At 43.5% G+C, this 20,908-nt stretch overlaps 1 protein-coding gene across 1 annotated transcript in view; it reads left to right on the forward strand.

Annotated features, from left to right (window-relative positions):
* snap91a (synaptosome associated protein 91a) overlaps window positions 1-20,908 on the forward strand; it is a 67,199-nt gene that overhangs the window by 24,011 nt on the left and 22,280 nt on the right. The window contains 11 exon segments of the mRNA XM_070443838.1: window positions 2,152-2,294; window positions 4,948-5,023; window positions 5,258-5,360; window positions 8,449-8,542; window positions 9,560-9,671; window positions 9,860-9,966; window positions 10,079-10,120; window positions 18,444-18,505; window positions 19,341-19,364; window positions 20,331-20,343; window positions 20,534-20,682. Coding sequence (XP_070299939.1) covers window positions 2,152-2,294; window positions 4,948-5,023; window positions 5,258-5,360; window positions 8,449-8,542; window positions 9,560-9,671; window positions 9,860-9,966; window positions 10,079-10,120; window positions 18,444-18,505; window positions 19,341-19,364; window positions 20,331-20,343; window positions 20,534-20,682 — 925 coding nt within the window.

Here is a 20,908-nt window from a genome sequence, read left to right on the forward strand (position 1 = left end):
ATGCGTCTCTGGGAATGTATTATTGCGGCCACTCTGGCCGTTATGTGGATCCTGCTGACCATAGTCGATGTCTATGTGAGAAAAAAAACAGACTTCATCATAGTCTATCTCTGGACTTGTTGTGCTCTGATATGTTGCTCTGGGAACAGCACTTGTTACTTCCTGTGCCCAGATAATCCAGAGGAAGCAGCAGGATTGGTCTAACAAGGCAATGGGATTAGCGACAATGATTAGAGCAAGGTCGGGTAATTAACGGTGCTGGATTTATTATCAGTGTAATGATGCCTGGGGGACCCTCTCTGTTTGTCATTCAACTTTATCCTATCCAACCTGCACGGTTGTGAGTCTTAACATATGGTGGTTTGGTGAATGCCAAGGCTCTTGCTCAGTGGGGTAACACAGATCTGAGACACCCGGGTGACTCAGCTTTGAACCATAATCGGTCACTGGCTTGGTTTGGGTCTCTGTGAGGAGTCGAGGTGAAGTCACCATTGGTTAGCCCCTAGAATTGCCCCAGACGTTATGCGTAGCCTTTGGCCCAGAGGTATCCATGGGTTTCTGTTTGTGTGTATGTGTCTGTTTGTCGGTGTATCGATGATCTGAATCTGTGTTTTAACTTGTTGTGTGTTTGTCCATGTGTCTTCTATGTCGGTTTGTGTACGGCTCAGTGTGTGTATTTTGAGAGAGAAGGAAAGAGTGAGGGAGAGAGGTATATAAAGAGAGAGAAACGGAGGAGGTGGAGTACAGGCTGCTGACTCGTCAATCCCTTAGGGATGATCTTTCTCACTGTGTGTGTGTGTGTGTGTGTGTGTGTGTGTGTGTGGTGTGTGTGTGTGTGTGTGTGTGTGTGTGTGTGTGTGTGTGTGTGTAGGTGCACATGTGTGTGTGTGTGTGTGTGTGTCTGCGTGCGCGAGTATGGGTCATACCTACGTATACGTATGTGTGTGGTATACACGTATGTTGGTATACACACGCAAGAGGCACCCTACCTCACTGGAGGGGACGTCCACACCGATCAGCCATTCATGATGATACCATGATGCTAAAAGGCTGATGGGAGACATCATTGTAACATGTCTGTGACAGAACCCTGACCTTCAGAGCATCCCTCTCCTCTTTATTCATCTCTCTATCACTCCCTCCGTCCCTCCATCTCGCTGCCTCATTGTGTACGATATAAATATATCCAACCTTCCTGTCCATTTCAATTTTGCTTCTAAATCTTTATTGAGTGCAGGAAGATCTTATTACAACAAATCAAAATGGCAAAGTGTTTTGGACGTGGACGGGCTGTATTGGTAATTTCGGGTGTGTAAAGTCAGAAAGGGGAAATTCAGTACCAATCTCTCAGCCTTCTCTGTCTGTTGGCAGAGTGACAGAGATATATTGTACTGCGTGTGCCTCACTTCTTCTCCCATGCAGGACTGCTATGACCTATTTTCTGTTCTCAGAGCGAGTTCCTCCCTCTCTCTGAGCCGCAAACTCACCTGCAATATCTCATATATCAGTCATTTACATGAGGAATGTAAACCGAAAACTACCAAGCGCAACTGAGGAATCCTTACTATCCCGCCACAGTAAATAGATTTTCTCTGAGCACATGTTGGCTGATTTGTGTTGGTGAGGGGGAGGTAGAACAGCTTGAAATTTCCCACCCTGTCTGTCTGCTCAGATGGCACCACCACTCTCTCTGGCTCTCTGTCTCTCTGTCTCTCTAGCTCTGCCCCGAGTGATGCCTTTCTCTCACAATTGTAGGGAATTTCCTCTCTCTTCTCCTCACTCTGTACCCGTGTCAGTGTGACCAGGTGATTAAAGGAAACTATTGACAAAAGGATGCTCTGTCTGTCTGTCAGTTCAGGACCAATGGAACTATTTCCAGGAAGCAGAAGATCTGGTTTAAAGCAATCCAGCCGGTGGGAAATACATTGTCAAAATGACATAGATTACACTCAATGTAAAGCACTTGTAGAGTTTGTAACCTATTTGTACCCTTTGTAACCTGTTTGTAGTGTGTAACCTCTCATCGTTGCTGTTCGCTCAGACCTGATCGAGGTACAAATTGACCAAGCCTGATTATGTATGGGGATTGTACATTACATGTATGGGAAAATGTAATTAAGCACTATATTTCTCTTCATTATTCTCCCTCAGACCTGATTGAGGCCACCAAGGAGTCCAATGTGAACATCCCACAGATGGCAGACACGTTGTTTGAGAGGGCCACCAATGCCAGCTGGGTGGTGGTGTTCAAGGCCCTGATCACTACGCATCACATGATGGTCGCTGGCAATGAGGTTGAGTGAAAGCCAGCACCACCACTACTGTTCCTATGGAGGGCCTGTAATTAAAGGGCTGGGATGTGATTGGCTCTTTTTTTATATACGTTGGTTATATTGACATGCTGAGTTTTTAGTTGGCCACCCTCCTCCTGGAGAGCTACTGGGTGTGTAGGCTTTAGCTCTTACCCTGCTTTAACATGTCATATTCTAGTAATCAGCTACTCATCAAGACCTTGATTAGCTGAACCGGTATGTTAAAGAAGGGCTGGAGCACAAACCTCGCATACCCAGTAGCTGTCCAGGGAGGGGTTGGCTACCTCTGCTCTGGCGGGTTTAAGGTTAGATGATAAGCCTGTTTGTTTGAATACACTGAGTGTACAAAACATTAGGAACACCTTCCTAATATTGAGTTGCTCCATTTTGCCCTCAGAACAGCCTCAATTCATTGGGGCATGGACTTTACAAGGTCTCTAAAGCATTCCACAGGATGCTGGCCCATGGACTCCAATGATTCTCACAGTTGTGTCAAGTTGGCTGATAGTCGATCTCTAGTCCAAATAGCTCATTCCATCTCATCCCACAGATGCTCATGTGGAATGAGATCTGGTGACGGGGCAGGCCAATGCAGTAAGCTGAATTCACTGTCATGGCCGTGGAACAATTCCTGGATACTCCTAGCCTTGTGCATTGGGCATTATTATCTTGCTTAAAAAATGTATTTGCAGATCTCAAAAATCTCTATTGAAGTGGATTTAACAGGTGACATCAATAAGGGATCATAGCTTTCACCTGGATTCACCTGGTCAGTCTATGTCATGGGAAGAGCAGGTGTTCAGTCAGCCATTTAGATATTCAGTAATTCCATCCTTCATCCTGACCTCCATTGTTATGTCACTGGGGTCAACCAGGGTAACACAGTCAAATAAGCAGATGTTCTGTTTACTGTCTGTTTAGCCTGTCTAGCATGTCTATGGCCACACTGAGATATATGGATAGAGGAGAAACAAGAAAGAGAGAGAGAGAGAGAGAGAGAGAGAGAGAGAGAGAGAGAGAGAGAGAGAGAGAGAGAGAGAGAGAGAGAGAGAGAGAGGAGGCAGATGCAGGAAGATCACAAAGAGCTGTCATGTCGAACGGACACACTGTGATAATGAAATTAAACTCAGTGTCTGTGGATCAGAAATCAATGGGGAAGAGGACATGTGCACTTCTGTTGCCATTGGTGACACAGGGTAACTGGCTTTTTGAAGAGGTATTTTCATTCATATGCCCTTCCCCCCACCATTATTAATCTCATCACAGTGTGTGTGTGTGTGTGTATGTATGTGCGTGCATCTGTGTATGTGCGTGTATGTTTGTGTGTGTGGGTGTGTATTTGACTGGCCAGTGAATTTTCAGCCCCTCAGCATACATTTTCCCAGAGCCGTATGTGTAGAGACAGATGTGTGGGGTTTAGCTCAACGTCTGGAGTGTGTCTGTTGGTATGAGACTGTACACTGTCTGAAAGAGGGAGGAGGAGAAGGAGTGTACTACAGTATCGCAAAATGATATGTTTTACACCAGATAGGTGCAGTGAAACATGTTGTTTTATAGGGTCAGACATAGAAGTACAGCATCCCCAGAGCAAATGAGGGTTAAGTGCCTTGATCAAGGGCACCTCAACAGATGTTTCACATAGTCAGCTTGGGTATTTGAACCAGCAACTTTTCAGTTACTGGTCCACCGCTCTAATCGCTAGGCTACCTGCCACCCAAGAGAGGACCTCTCATTTAATTCACCTCTCATTTAATTCACCTCATTAAACTGAGCTTTGACTTTTGAATTAATTAAGAGTGTAAATGAAAACCCAGGTGTGTATGTGTGTGCGCGTGCACATATCATGTGTATAGGTGTGTGTGTGTGTGTGTGCAGAGTGTGATTTTCTTGTCATGTTTCACAATTCCTCCATAGAAGCCTATTTGCCGTTCATGTATTATTGTTTAGTAGGTGATACATTCTGTATTTGAGCAGAAGCATTCTCATTCTCACCCGCCCACTCAGGCGCTGTTTTCTCTGATGTTGGCTCTCTGTAATCAATTAAGCTGCAGCATGATCATGTCACACTTTTCACATGAATTCCAGTTCCTCCTCAACACAATTGTGTGTGTATAATATGAAACAGCTCCTCTGAAATTACACATCTAATCCATTTCCTTTTGTGACTCATTCAATCCTTTGAAGATAGTAATTATCTTTTGAAGGCAGTTGTGTGTTTGCGTGTGTTTTAATATGTGCATGTGTTTTAATACCTGCCATAATGTCTGGTTCTTTAGCATAACAGACTCAATAATTTGCTGAGCTGGTTTGTTGTTTTAGTGTATTGATCCTGTCTCCTCTGACTGGTGTGTATTGTCTCTTTCTCTCTCTCTCTCTTTCCCTCTCTTTCTCTCTCCGCCCTCTTCCTCTCTATCTGTCTCTCTCTCTTCTCTCTCTCTCTCTCTCTCTCTCTCTCTGCTCTCTCTCTCTCTCTCTCTCTTCTCTCTCTCTCTCTCTCTCTCTCTCCCTCTCTCTCTCTCTCTCTCTCTCTCTCTCTCTCTCTCTCTCTCTCCTCTCTCTCTCTCTCTCTCTCTCTCTCTCTCTTCTCTCTTCTCTCTCTCTCTCTCTCTCTCTCCTCTCTCTCTCTTCCTCAGAGGTTCCTCAGTTCCTTGCCTCCAGGAACACCCTCTTCAACCTCAGTAACTTTCTGGACAAAACTGGCTCCCAGGTGAGTTAACACGTGAGCTCCGGCAGCCCCTTCCCTCGATGGGTTTACCAAGCAACCAGCTCGGATGTCGAGTCAAGCTGTCACCCAGTGTGATCACTGTAAAAACTGTGTCCATGGTGATTAATATGGGCTCTCATGGCCATGTAAACTTGTTTCTCGGGTGATGGAAATGGTCCTCTGTGAGGCGTTGTTTCTATGGAGACGTGGAGGTGACATTGGCCTGTTGTTCCTCCCCCAGGCTACGACATGTCCACGTTTATCAGACGCTACAGCCGGTACCTCAACGAGAAGGCGTTCGCCTACAGACAGATGTCCTTCGACTTTGGCAGAGTGAAGAAGGGGTGTGTTCTCTCTCAATAACTCTGTCTATCCTCTCCATCAGTGCTGCTCTTCTCTTTATGGCTTTTTTATAAGGAAAATCAAGCAAAACACACAGTCTAGCTGCAATATGCAAGATATGTTTTGACCCCTCACCCTCCCACCCCCTCAGAATCATATGTACTGAACAAAAATATAAAAACACAAGATGTAAAGTGTTGGTCCCCTGTTTCATGAGGTGAAATGAAATATTCCAGAAATGTTCCATATGCACAAAAAACGTATTTCTCTCAAATTTTGTTCACAAATTTGTTTACATGCCTGTTAGTCAGCATTTCTCCTTTGCCAAAATAATCCATCCACCTGACAGGTGTGGCATATCAAGAAGCTGATTAAACAGGATGATCCTTACACAGGTGCACCATGTGCTGGGGACAATAAAAGGCCACTCTAAAATGTGCAGTTTTGTCACACAACACAATGCCACATATGTCTCAAGTTTTGAGGGAGTGTGCAATTGGCATGCTGACTGCAGGAATGTCCAACATAGCTGTGGCCAGAAAACTGAATGTTAATTCCTCTACCATAAGCCGCCTCCAACGTCGTTTTAGAGAATTTGACAGTACGTCCAACCCGCCTCACAACCACAAACCATGTGTAACCAGGCCAGCCCAGGACCTCCACATCCGTCTTCTTCACCTGCAGGATTGTCTGAGACCAGCCACCCAGACAGCTGATGAAACTGAGGAGTAGTTCTGTCTGTAATAAAACCGGCTGGGCCTGGCTCCACAGTGGGTGGGCCTTGCTTCAAAGTGCCCTCCGAGGTCCACCCATGGCTGCGCTCCTGCCCAGTCACATGAAATACATAGATTTAGGGCCTAATGAATTTATTTCAATTGAGTGATTTCCTTATATCAAATCAAATCAAATTGTATTGGTCACATACACATGATTAGCAGATGTTAATGCGAGTATAGCGAAATGCTTGTGCTTCTAGTTCCGACTATGCAGTAAATTCTAACAAGTAATCTAACAAATTCACAACAACTACCTTATACACACAAATACACACAAATGTAAAGGGATGAATAAGAATATGTACATATAAATATATGGATGAGCAATGTTTTCTTTTTGTAATCCGTGATTGACTGTAGACCCTGCCACATACGCCTCGTGTTTGAGCCGTTGAATTGCGACTCTACTTTGTCTCTGTACTGATGCTTTGCTTGTTTGATTGCCTTGCGGAGGGAATAGCTGCACTGTTTGTATTCGGTCGTGTTTCCAGTCGCCTTGCCATGATTAAAAGCGGTGGTTCGCAATTTCAGATTTGCGCGAATGCTGCCATCAATCCACGGTTTCTGGTTAGGGAAGGTTTTAATGGTCACAGAGGGAACGACATCTCCAATGCACTTGCTAATAAACTCGCTCACCGAGTCAGCGTATACGTCAATGTTAATGTCTGAGGCTATCCGGAACATATCCCAGTCCACGTGATCGAAGCAATCTTGAAGCGTGGAATCCGATTGGTCAGATCAGTGTTGTATTGACCTGAGCACGGGCGTTTCCTGTTTTAGTTTCTACACGGCTGTGACTATAATCAAAGAGAATTCTCTTGGAAGATAATGCGTCGGCATTTGATTGTAAGGAATTCTAGGTAGGGTGAACTGTAACTCAGTAAAATAGTTTCAATTGTTGCATGTAGGGTTTATATTTTTGTTCAGTATAAGAACATAGAAATAGATTTATATTCTATTTCTCATAGAGACAACACTTGGCAGAATCACAGCCACCTGACCTGTCTGTCAGTCTCAGGGGTCAGTAGGTGGGAGTGATTCATCTTAAAGCCAGTCTGTTTGGTCTGTTTCACAAGCGTTCCTGGAAGTATCGCAATGTTGTGCCTCTGGATTTAGAAACTCTGTGATTGCACTGTGGGTGAGGGCAGAGTGAGTGGGCTGTCCATGCCTGTGCCTGTACAGAAACAGACAGATGAATATAGACTACACAGTCTGAATACAGACAGTGAGCTATTACTTAGGCTCCTGTCCAGACTGTTGCGTTTTGCTGGCAGAAACAAGGTCCCACAGCACAGTCTGTGCCAGCCATGCGACAAACAGACAGAACAGCCAGGTGTGCAGATAGAGCTCTGACCTAGTGTCTCATGTCATGTGTCTTACCTAAAGTATCTAAGAAGCTGGATCCATCTAAAACTGTTGCTGTGTTAGTGTTGCATCACAAGGCCTTGGCCTTGGCAGATCTCTAGTAATAATATAATTGCAAATGCCACTTAGCAGAAGCCTTCATGCAAAGCCACTAACAATACAGTGAGTGTATAAGTCTTTAGTATGTGCATGTGATCCCTGCAAGAATTGAATAATATATGCCATTTAGCAGGCATTTATCCAAAGCAACTTATATTCATGCATCCATACATATGGGTGGTCCTGGGAATCAAACCCATAATCGTGGCATTGCACACACCATGCTCTACCAACTGAGCCATACAGGACCACAGGACACTCCCTTTGTTTTGCTAGCGCCTGTCTACAGTACTTCCTTATAGATTCACTGTCCCAGAGGTCTATATGTTATTTATCCCAATGTAGAGAGTATTAAGTTGTTTCCTCTCATCTCATATTGCTGGAAAAATAAATGGCAGCACATTATTGTATGCTCCACAATGTTTTTAATGGATCTTAAACCTATGTGTTCGTCAATAGACCTTCATTAGGGTTTAACTCATCATACTGTATCAAGAAAGATTTTTGTATTGATCCGCTAATGGGAAATTTGACTACACCAGATAATACAAACAAGTACCAATACACCCAGCACAGAAACAACAATGAAAATATAGACGACGTTAAAGACATCACATCATCAACACAAACAACTGGATTAAAGACTCTCCACAATATTTTTTTAATGGACCTCAAACCAACATTCAGGGTTTTCTCATACTCATACTGTACCATGTCGTTGCTCCTGTGTCGTCTGTCTGTCTGTCTGTCTGTCTGTCTGTCTGTCTGTCTGTCTGTCTGTCTGTCTGTCTGTCTGTCTGTCTGTCTGTCTGTCTGTCTGTCTGTCTGTCTGTCTGTCTGTCTGTCTCAGAGCTGAGGGGGTGATGAGGACAATGCCGGTAGAGAAGCTGTTGAAAGGAATGCCCACTCTGCAGAGCCAGATAGACGCCCTGCTGGAGTTTGATGTGAGTATTATGATGATGATGAGAAGGATTTCTGTATCCGTTAGTAAGGGCATTTTTGTCCTTACTAATGATTGCTAGGCCACCTTTACTAGTGATTGCTAGGCCACCTTCTGTTATGCCCCATGCCTAAACAATATCCTAAACCAGAGGTCTCCAACCCTGTTCCTGGAGAGCTGCCCTCCTGTAGGTTTTGGCTCCGATCCCAGTTGTAACTAACCTGGTTCAGCTTATCAACCAGCTAATTATTAGAGTCAGGTGTGCTAGATTAGGGTTTGAGCGAAAACCTACAGAACGATAGCTCTCCAGGAACAGGGTTGGGGAGCGCTGATCTAAACTACCTGGCAACTCAACCCAAATAGTAGTGGTGAAAAGTACTTAAGTAAAAATACTTCTAAATACTACTTAAGTAGTACTTTTACTTTTACTCTTCTTATTTCCAAAAGAAAATAATATACTTTTTACTCCGTACGTTTTCCCTGACACCCAAAAGTACTCCTTACATTTCGAATGCTTAGCAGCACAGGAAAATTGTCCAATTCATGCACTTATCAGGAGAACATCCCTGCTCATCCCTACTGTCTCTGATCTGGCAGACTCATTAAACACACATGCTTCGTTTTTAAATTATGTCTGAGTGTTGGAGTGTAGTCCTGGCTATCCATACATTTAAAAAACAAGAAAATGGTGTTGTCTGCTTTGCTTAATATAAGGAATTTTAAAGGATTTATACTTGTACTTTTACTTTTCATACTTAAGTATATTTGAGCAATTATATTTACTTGTGATACTTAAGTATATTTAAAACCAAATACTTAAAAAAATTTACTCAAATATTTTTTACTGGAGGACTTTCACTTTTACTAGAGTCATTTTCTATTAAGGTATCTATGCTTTACTCAAGTATGACAATTGGGTACTTTTTCCACTATTGCCAAGCAGTTACCTAGAAACATATGACCATATTAACTCAAATCTCCCATCCTCAGTGTGATCTAATCTCACCTTGTTTATCTATAGGTCCATCCCAATGAACTGACCAATGGGGTGATCAACGCTTGCTTCCTCCTGATGTTCAAAGACCTGATCAAGTTATATGCCTGCTACAACGACGGGATCATCAATGTATTAGGCAAGACTTGACCATTTCCTTCTACTTCCTGGGACAATAATCATGTATTTTTATATTTGATGAATATTGCAGGTTTAATTTTATTCAACACATGGAAATAGATGTGGTCCTGTTAATTTTATGTAATAGTAATGTCTCAACGGTTCTTGTGTAATAATAAACATGTTCATTCCCCTTTTTCCTCACAGAGAAATTTTTCCAGATGAAGAGAGGACAGTGCAAAGACGGGCTGGAGATCTACAAGAGATTCTTGACACGGATGACCAGGGTCTCTGAGGTCTTCAAAATCGCTGAGGTAAAAGACAAACCCAACAATACACTTTACTGTTGAAAAGTTCAATCCACAGCCAGTATGACAAGCATGGTATATGGAGGCTCAGCTGAAATGTCAACATCTTTTTTTACAGACCATAGGAATTGACAAAAATGATATCCCTGAGCTCACTCAGGTAAGTCCTGTTTGACCTTTTAAGCCTAATGTCCCACATTTTCACTGGGATGATACACTTTCTCCTAATCTAATAACATTGTATTCACATTGTACTTACATTGTACCAGCATTGCATCTCAGTGTTATGGTTTTGTTTAACCTGGGGTAGCATGCGTTTTGGACATAGCCTACAACTCAGAAATCTCTTCTCTATCAGCATTGACCAATCACAATATTGGTCCTTTTTTTGGACAAGCAGCCCTGGCCAATCACAGTCATGTACATAGTTGACAGGTCATTGTCTACCTGACCAATGGTGAGCTTTTCATAAAATTGGGGCGTATCCCTTTGATCCATTCTGTCCTCCATGAGCTGTGCTTCCCCTGGGATTGACAGCCACTCTGCCCCCCCTCTTCTTACTTCCAGAGGTGCAGCTTGATCTTATAGGCTGAGAGTGTGAGTAGTGTGTCGTACATACAGCTTGCCTTTGGGTCATGGCTAGAAGGGATACAGCTTTTGTCAAATTGACATCAAAGGTAGATTTTGGTTGTTGTTGCTAAACCTAACCCTAACCCTTTTCCTAACCTTAACCTAATTATCCTAGCCTGCTGCGTAAGTTCTCCTAACCTGCTACAAAAAGTCAAATCTGACAAAAGCTGAATGCCGTCTAGTCAAAACCTCGCTTTTGGGGAGCAAAGCAGCCTATAGGAAATTGAATAACAACACTGAACTCTCTTGAATCCATTGAACTGCAAATACAGCAGATACTCTTGGATGAAGTTGGATGTCAACAGCCTGATCTCATAGACTAGACATAACATAGTAAATGGAAATCCAGGACACCCAAATTAGTATCATATGTTACGTTTGGTATGATTAAATAAGGCAAAAATTAAAATACAGTGGTTGGTCGGTCGTTCGGGTGGGTGGGTGGGTGGATGGATGGGTGGATGTATAATGTGAATGTGTAGCAACACAAAGGTTGTGCTTTCGAAACTTTATAATGTTAGCTAATTAGCAACTTTGCAACTAATTACTACGTTTGAGCTACTTTGCAACTACATAGCATGTTAGCTAACCCTTCCCCTTTAACATAACTTTTAACCCCAAACCCTAACCCCTAACTTCTAGCCTAACTAACATTAGTAACCTAGCTAAAGTTAGCATTAGCCACTAGCCACCTAGCTAACGTTAGCCACAACTAATTGGAGTTCGTAACATATCATCCATTTTTCTAATTTGTGACATATTGTACGAATTGCGATTCGTAACATATTATACACATTTCAATTCGTAACATATACAAATTGTAATTTATAACATATCATATATGAAATGGATGACAGACATCCACAAATTAATACATACCATATGAAACGTAACATATCATACTAATTGGAGTGTCCCGGATTTACATTTACTATGTCACGTCTACCTATGAGTCCAGGTTGATGTGATTGAAGAAACAGATTGGAGAAGTCGCAATACTTGCAGAGCTATTTCGCTGATAGCTAAGATCTGAGCTAACATTGATTTTAGCTCAAAAATTGTATCTTAATTCACCAGAATGTTACTATAGAGTTTCCATAATGTCAAAATCACCTGAGATGGTATCTGAAATCCCATGGGCAGTATACGACCCTCAATTAAGCAGAAGATGGCGCCGACGGGGATGGCAGCATCGCGGCTAGCTCTTAGAAAACTTTGCAGTATTTTATTTTTTTATGTACTATTTTTTACATTATTAGCACAGGAAATGTTTTGTGTCATTACATTACATACAGCCGGGAACAACTATTGGATATTAGAGCGGCGGTAACTCACCAGAACTACCAGCATTACGACAAGGAATATGACTTCCCTGGCGCAGATCCTTTGTTCACTCTTCCCAGAGCAATTTAACTTATTCCAGAGGCCGACCCAAAACATCACCGGCGGAGGAGAGGCACTCGAGGCGGCCTGCTGGTTCGACTAAGGAGGCGCGCACACCACCCACCCCTTTCGAGTATATTACTCGATAATTTTCCGTCTTTGGATAGCAAAGTCGATGAGCTTAGAGCACGGATTTCTTTTCAGAGAGACATCAGTGCCTATAGCATACTTTGTTTCACGGAAACATGGCTCTCTCGGGATACTCTGTTAGAGTCGGTAAAGCCAGCAGGATTCTCAGTACATCGCGCAGACAGAAATAAATATCCCTCCGGGAAGCAGAAGGGCGGAGGGGTGTGTTTCATGATTAACGACTCATGGTGTAAATCTAGGAACATTCAGGAACTCAAGTCATTTTGTTCACATCAAGCCGAAATCTCGACAGCACTCAATAAACCACGTATCCTGAGGCTGCATTTATTGTAGCTGGGTATTTTAACAAAGCAAATCTGAGGACTAGGCTGCCGAAGTTCCATCAACATGTTGACTGTCCTACTCGCGCTACTAAGACTCTCGACCATTGCTATTCAAACTTCCGGAATGCTTACAAGGCCCTCCCCCGCTGCCCTTTTGGCAAATCTGACCACGACTCTATCTTGCTCCTCCCGTCCTATAGGCAGAAACTCAAACAGGAAGTGCCCGTGCTTTGTACTATTCACCGCTGGTCTGACCAATCGGAACCCATGCCTCACGATTGTTTTGATCATGTGGACTGGGTAGTTTGCAAAAATAATCTAGATGCATACAGGGACACAGTGACTGAGTTTATAAGGAAGTGTATAGGAGATGTAGTACCTACTGTGACTCTTAAAACTTACCCTAACCAGAAACCGTGGATAGATGGTAGCATTCACGTGAAACTGAAACCATGGAAACCATGGAAAGACGACTGGTAATATGTCAGAATATAAACAGTGTAGTTATTCACTCCCCAAGACAATCAAACAAGCTAAACGTCAGTATAGAGAAAGTGGAGTCAAAATTCAACGGCTCAGACACGAGACGTATGTGGCAGGGACTACAGACAATCACGGACTACAAAAGGAAATCCAGCCACGTCGCTGAGACCGACGTCTTGCTTCCGGACAGGCTAAACACATTCTTCGCCCACTAACAAGGACTGTGGGCTCTCCTTCTCCGTGGCCGACGTGAGTAAAACGTTAAAACGTGTTAACCCTCGCAAGGCTGAAGGCCTAGACGGCATCCCTAGCCAGCTGACTGGTGTGTTTACGGGCATATTCAATCTCTCCCTATCCCAGTCTGCTGTGCCCACATGCTTCAAGATGGCAACCATTGTTCCTGTACCCAAGAAGGCAAAGGTAACTGAACTTAATGACTATCGCCCCGTAGCACTCACCTCTGTCATCATGAAGTGCTTTGAGAGACTAGTCAAGGATCATATCACCTCTACCTTACCTGCCACCCTAGACCCACTTCAATTTGCTTACCGCCCCAATAGATCCACAGATGATGCAATCGCCATCACTCTGCACACTGCCCTATCCCATCTGGACAAGAGGAATACCTATGGAAGAATGCTGTTTATTGACTATAGCTCAGCATTCATCACCATAGTACCCTCCAAGCTTATCATTAAGCTCGAGGTCCTGGATCTGAACCACGCCCCGTGCAACTGGGTCCTGGACATCCTGACGGGCCACCCCCAGGTGGTGAAGGTAGGAAACATCACCTCCACTCCGCTGATCCTCAACACTGGGGCCCCACAAGGGTGCATGCTCAGCCCCCTACGGTACTCCCTGTTCACCCATGACTGCGTGCCCAAGCACACCTCCAACTCAATCATCAAGTTTGCAGACGACACAACAGTAGTAGGCTTGATTACCAGCGATGATGAGACAGCCTACAAGGAGGAGGTGAGGGCTCTGGGAGTGTGGTGCCTGGAAAACAACCTCTCACTCAACGTCAACAAAACAAAGGAGATGATTGTAGACTTCAGGCAACAGCAGAGGGTGCACCCCCCTATCTACATCGACGGGACTGCAGTGGAGAAGGTGGAAAGCTTAATGTTCCTTGGTGTACACATCACTGACAGGCTGAGATGGACCACCCAAACAGACAGTGTGGTGATGAAGGTGCAACGGAGCATCTTCAAACTCAGGCGGCTAAAGAATTTTGGCTTGTCACCTAAAACCCTCACACATTTTTACAGATGCACACTTGAAAACATCCTGTCGGGCTGTATCACCGCCTGGTGCGGCAACTGCACCGCCCGCAACCGCAAGGCTCTCCAGAGGGTAGTTCAGTCTGCCCAATGCATTACCGGGGGCAAACTACCCACCCTCCAGGACACCTACAGCACCTGATGTCACAGGAAGGCCAAAAAGATCATCAAGAACATCAACCACCCAAGCCACTGCCTGTTCACGCCGCTATCATCCAGAAGGCAAGGTCAGTACAGGTGCATCAAAGCTGGGACCGAGAGACTGAAAACAGCTTCTATCTCATGGCCATCAGACTGTTAAACAGCCATCACTAGCACATTAGAGGCTGCTGCCTATAGGCATAGACTAGGAATCACTGGCCACTTTAAGGAATGGAACGCTTGTCACTTTAATAATATTTACATATCTGGCATTACTCATCTCATATGTATATACTGTATTTTATACTATTCTACAGTATCTTAGTCACTTAATGTTTACATATCTGGCATTACTCATCTCATATGTATATACTGTTTTCTATACTATTCTACGATATCTCATTCACTTAATAATGTTTACATATCTTGCATTACTCATCTCATATGTATATACTGTTTTCTATACTATTCTAGTGAATCTTAGTCCGTTCCGCTCTGACATCACTCGTCCATATGTACTGTATATAGTCTTAACTCATTCCTACTTAGATTTGTGTGTATTGGGTATATGTTGCGTAGTTTGTTAGATATTTCTTGTTAGATATTACTGCACTGTCGGAGCTAGAAGAACAAGCATTTCGCTACACCCGCAATAGCATCTGCTAATCACGTTTATGTGACCAATAAAATTAGATTTGATTTGAATTAAGTATGTTGTAGCTCACTATGTGTGCCAACCACTCCCTAACCCTTCCTTTTGGCCCTATAAAGCTTTAATGTTTGCATATGTGAAGCTCAACCCCCACACTGCTTTTACCTTTTCAGACCTGTCAGATCTCCAAACATCAAAGCGGTTGAGGCCAAGGGGAAGGGGTACACTCTCACTCATCAACATTATGTAATATAAAATCACAGCCTTGGGCAGATGCAGATCTGCAGGGGGTTTGACCACACTAACATGCATGATGGGTTGGACTACTAGCCAACCGAGAGGGTGGTGGGATGTGAAATGGGGGGTTGGGCTTACTGTCATGTCATGGTATTACACTAAAGAGGGGTGATACATTGAATCATGACTGTGAGTTTGGGGGAGTTGTTGAGCATGGATTAGGGTTGAAAGCCCTGTGTGTGTGGTTGGATTTGAATGGAGTCCATTGGCTAACTAGCAGATGGTTAGCATTATGTCACAGTTTGGACATTCTGGTTGCTCCTTATTGTGTAGAGAGATTCCTGTCATATTCCTTGTACTATTACTATTACTAGTTGTTTATAAACTGTCAAATGAAATGACTGGCTCGTAGAACAATCTATGTGTCTTCATGTATGTTTGTGTGCATGTGGTGGAGAGGCAAAGAGAAAGCCTACATACACTATGCCTAGACTTGGCTCCTTCTTAGAGCCTTAAAGAATACTGCCTTTCTTAGGCAGTATCGTTTTAGGGATGCTGTCCTGGCCTAGAGGTGTGAGTTATTAGACTCCAAGTGCCAGTGCTTAGGCAGCTGAGACAAGTGACGCTCCACAATAAATTAGACTGAATTCTCCGTCCCACGAGTCACCATTTGGGCAGCTAAACGACCTGGGGATTTAGCGGTAGCTATTAGAAATCGAATAAGAAAGCCATAGAATTAGTTGAGTGAAATGAAAACAAATCATGTCGTTTCACCAGATGTTATATTATATTTAAATGTAATGTAAATGTTATATATTTCTCTTGTTACTGGATATACCTGAAATCCATAAGCATGTGTATTGTATTATTCTCTGTTGTACGGACACAGCAACCTCTTATCTATGACAGATAGACCGATATGTCAATTCCAGGTGGATCTTGATAATCCCACAGTGCTTTAGGGAATACAAAAGCCTTGGAACGGCGTGACGCAGGGAAATAACATATTTGCACCCGTCTACTCTGTTTGTGGCTGTGTATTGTCTGTAATAGCATCTAAATGACATCTAAATAGATCGTATTAGCGTCTAATCATCAGATCTCTTAACCCCTCTTTGGAGTGTATCGTTTGGCAGAGGCAAATGCTGAGTAACGATTTACATTACGGCCATCGTCATAATGCATTCATTACATATATACATGCACATTATAAGCGTACTGTAGGCTGAACAGAATCTAGAAGATTCTAGGAGAAAACTGTTCCAATTCTTATAGTCGTTATTTTCCTTTGATTGCTCAGTGAGGATGCTTAGAAAGTCATTACAGCGATATCACTGCCAACAGTGTAGAGCAGACCCTCCCTAAATGTACCTAAATGTTCCCTGAACAGCTTGCTGCCCGAAGGAAGGTATGTCATTTTGGATTGTATCAGGTTGAGACACCTGTTTAATACAAGGACCCCTGTGGGTCTGTACATGGCCCATTTGGCCTCTGGAAGTGATGGAACTGTCACTCCTCCCTCTGGAAGCTCTGTGACAGTCAATCACACACCTGGGTTGTTTTCAATAGGCACGAAATGGAAGAAAACTGTCCAAAACCAAGTTAAATTGGGAGGTGTTATCTGAATGTGTCTGATAAGGAACGCTGGTTTTTCGTTGTCCGTTGCAAAATGTTTTGCTACGGTGTGACCTAATAAAAATAGAAAGGTCAGAGTAGACACACTACTGCTGGTACTTAGTTCTGAAATGGGCCGTCCTCTTTCATATTGAAAAGGCCTCCGAGGCCTCTTACATTTCAGACACAATTACCTAGAATGCCAAGACATTTATTGGGTTATCAGAGGAAGTAGACCAAGGTAAATGGGCAGGAAAATAATAGTGATTTAAGAGGGAAGTGTGTGAGATTTAGCTGGCCCATTTAGCCTTGACAGCGTACACGTGGCTTGCTAGATGCCAACTGCTTAGCCTATCAGGTGTACTGCCATCTGTGGCTGTGCAGCTTGTTTTGCTATGATGTGTTTACAGTCTGTAAGTTTGAGAATGCAGTACAACTGGAAGCATTGTTCTTTAACATACGCATGAGTAGTTTACTACATTTAAGTTATGAATGGACTGAACTGTTGTGTGAAAGACATTTTGAAGTGGCACACAATTAGCATTGTTTTCCTATTGTCCCCACCATTACTTCCATTGCCCCAATGTGATCATTCTATATGTCCCCTGTTTGTCCCGATGTGATAATTCTGTGTCCACTGTTAGACCCAGTGTACCCTGTTAGCTCCAATGTGATAATTATTTGTATGTCCCCTGATGTGAGCCCCCTGAGCCCCGATGTGACCATTCTCTGTGTTCCCTGTTAGCCCGTGTGACCACTCTCTGTGTTCCCCGTTATCCCCAATGTGACTACTCTCTATGTTTCCTATTAGCCCCAATGTGACCATTCTCTGTGTTCCCTATTAGCCCCAATGTGACCATTCTCTGTGCTCCCTATTAGCGCCAATGTGACCATTCTCTGTGTTCCTGATTAGCCCCAATGTGACTATTTCTTATATTCCCTTTAGCCCCAATGTGACCATTCTCTGTGTTCCCATATAATCTAATGTGACCATTCTCTGTGTTCCCTATTAGCCCAATGTGACCGATTCTCTGTGTTCCCTATTAGATCTAATGTGACCATTCTCTGTGTTCCCTATTAGCCCCAATGTGACCATTCTCTGTGTTCCCTATTAGATCTAATGTGACCATTCTCTGTCCCCTGTTAGGCCCAATGTGAGCATTTTTTGTGTCAGACCTCCTCTGGCTCTTCTTCTCATCCCTCTCTGTTTCCCTCCAGACCCTTTCATCAAGTCAAGTGTCATCACCTGTCAAGAGCTCCCCTGATACTCTGTGTGCCCTGACATAAATTTTCCCTTGTGTCTTCATTTCCCCAGGGTCCTCCAGAGTCCTGGAAAGTTACTGGGTGTGCAGGTTTTTGTTCCAGCCCAGCACCATCACACTAATAGTACAAATAATCAACTAATTATGGTGTTTTCTAATCTAAGCCTGCTGGGCTGGAATACAAGCCGGCACCGCCAGTAGCTCTCTAGGTTCAAAGTTGGAGACCCCTGCTCATAACCTATGTGTCTGATCCATGTACTGTACGGTATACTATAGCCCTGTGGCACCTGTAGTAATATGTTGCCCATCTCTTCTTGTTATCCAGGCCCCTGAGAGTCTCCTGCAGTCCCTGGAGACTCACCTGAACACTCTGGAGGGAAAGAAGCCGTAAGTACCAACCACACTCTCCACCAACCACACTTGTATCCTTACCCCATGGGCGTCTTTGTAACCAGGGCTACTTGGGAGTGGGACTACTTTACTTCCTATTTACTTCATATTTGAGAATTCCGCAATCTCAGTACAGTTCATATGCATGCACGCACGTACTTTGGGTTTTAAAAAAGTCTGTGGAGTAAATAAATAAAGAACACACACCCTAAAGGTGAAACAGAAAGTCATACTGGGGGTGGCAGGTAGCCTAACGGTTGAGAGCGGTTAAGAGCATTGAGCCAGTAGCCGAAAGGTCTCTGGTTCAAATCCCTGAGCCGACTAGGTGAGAAATCTTAACCCTAATTGCTCCTGTAAGTAGCTCTGGACGAGTGCATCTGTTAAATGCCTGAAATGGAAACCTTCTGCCTCCTTTTGCTGTGGATTTATTTGAGCAACACTTCGGCTAAAGAGCCTTCATCTGTGTGTGAAAATAGTCTGTGACCATCCAGTGAACCCAAATTAGAACTGTGCTTGACCCTGATGTCCCATAGGCTTTAATTATGCGCATCCTCTCTCAATTAACATCATGAAGACTTCCAGTGTATGTCCTCTAGATTGTGTGTTTTTGTTTTTTAAATGGGCAGTGTTTGGACTGAATCTGTCATCACCAGACTGTCAGTCGTGTGTTCTCGACAGCACCTTGGTAGGGCAATGATCCAGGATAGTATTTGTGGGGGGCATCGTCAGATCGGATGATATTTCATACGATGACCTTGCTTCTAGAAGTATGGAAAGAAATTTAGCAGATTAAGTCTTAGCAAATGCCAGTGATTGTCAATGTGTGTTACAGAGAGGATGTTCACAGAGAGGATGTGTAAGTATTCTGCTGGATCTACTACAGAATGACTTGACGGGGAGGGCCGGGTCATTATTTGCTGTTGTCTTGTATTGAAGTGAATGAAACTGTAAAAAAAAAAAGAAAATCCCCAATTGTTTCGTGATGTTCACATGAGGATTCTATGGAATTGACATTTCATGTTTTGCAGCGTTGTGAAGTTCAAATGGGATTCTATAGAGTTTATGTGAACTTGGCATATTTGTGATTGTTCGGTATCTCTCCTGAGTTTTGACTCCCTCTCAATATTAATATGAACTTTGACAGCTCACTCACTTTGCGTGGTTTTTTAATGTGACGGGAATCTGGTGGCTTAGCGCTTCAATGTTCATATTAACTTCATTGTCATATCATTGGGATCAACCCACCTCCTCAAAGCTTTTGATGCATGTCATTGCTAAACATGGGTTTGTTATGTGTGGAAAGTAAGAATGAAAAGCTTTGTGCAAGGAAGTGATTTAATATTGTTTTATTCAGTGTTGCACATCAAACTCTACACTCTTAGTACACTCTTAGAAAAAAGTTTCCATAAGGGTTATTCGGCTGTCCCCATAGGAGAACCCTTTTTGGTTCCAGGTAGAACTCTTTTGGGTTCCATATAGAACCGTCTGTGACAAGGGTTCTACATGGAACCCAAAAGGGTTCTACCTGGATCCGAAAGGGTTCTACCTGGAAGCAAAAAAGGGTTCTTCAAAGGGTTCTCCTATGGGGACAGCCGTATAACCCTTATTGGTTCTAGATAGCACTTTTTTTCTAAGAGTGTATGTTTTCACAATGGAGTTGCCTCGAAATGCCTGCTCTTTGCAACCAAAACAGTGCTTCTTTAGCTGTCAATTTGACACAGCTCAGTAACAGCCATTGTGCTTCACCTTGCATATCATCTGGTGATGCTATGATGGTTTTAACCATCATTTTTTAACCATCACTTATTGTTTCATTTTGCAGGTCACCGACCAAGGTGAGTCAGCTCCCCCTTATTTTACTCTGTCTCTGCACCTCAACAAATCTTTTCGACAACTGCCGACAATTTGATGATCATTTATTTGTTTATGAGTGTATTCATTCATGAGTAAAACAGCATAGCCATGTCTGCTTTTGTAACTGTGGCGCGTCGCCATTGTAACTAACTATAACCCTCTGTCTGACAGGAGTGTGAAGCAAATGGCTCCCCGGCCGCAGCCGCCACGCCTACAAAGGCTCCAGCGGCCCCTGCAGCTGCTGCTGCTCCAGTTGCTCCTGCCCGCCCTGGACCACCTGCCAGACCCACGGCGGCACCCACCTTCAAGAGCTCCAACAAGTAGGTGCCCATCTGCTGTGGGCTCTTAGGTTGGCCACTTCAAGTGCCACTTCAGGGGCCACACTAGCTTTAACCATTAGCTATGTTGTACAATCTACCGTCTCCAATCTCCAATTTACATTTAACCCCTTTGTCGTTCTATTTTTCCCTCTATTCCTGTCTCTCCTTCTCCTCTCCCCCTTCTTCATTTTGTCTCTTTCTCTCTCTCTCTCTCTCTCTCTCTCTC

This window comes from Salvelinus sp. IW2-2015, linkage group LG6.1 (assembly GCF_002910315.2).
Source record: "Salvelinus sp. IW2-2015 linkage group LG6.1, ASM291031v2, whole genome shotgun sequence".
Taxonomy (NCBI): domain Eukaryota; kingdom Metazoa; phylum Chordata; class Actinopteri; order Salmoniformes; family Salmonidae; genus Salvelinus; species Salvelinus sp. IW2-2015.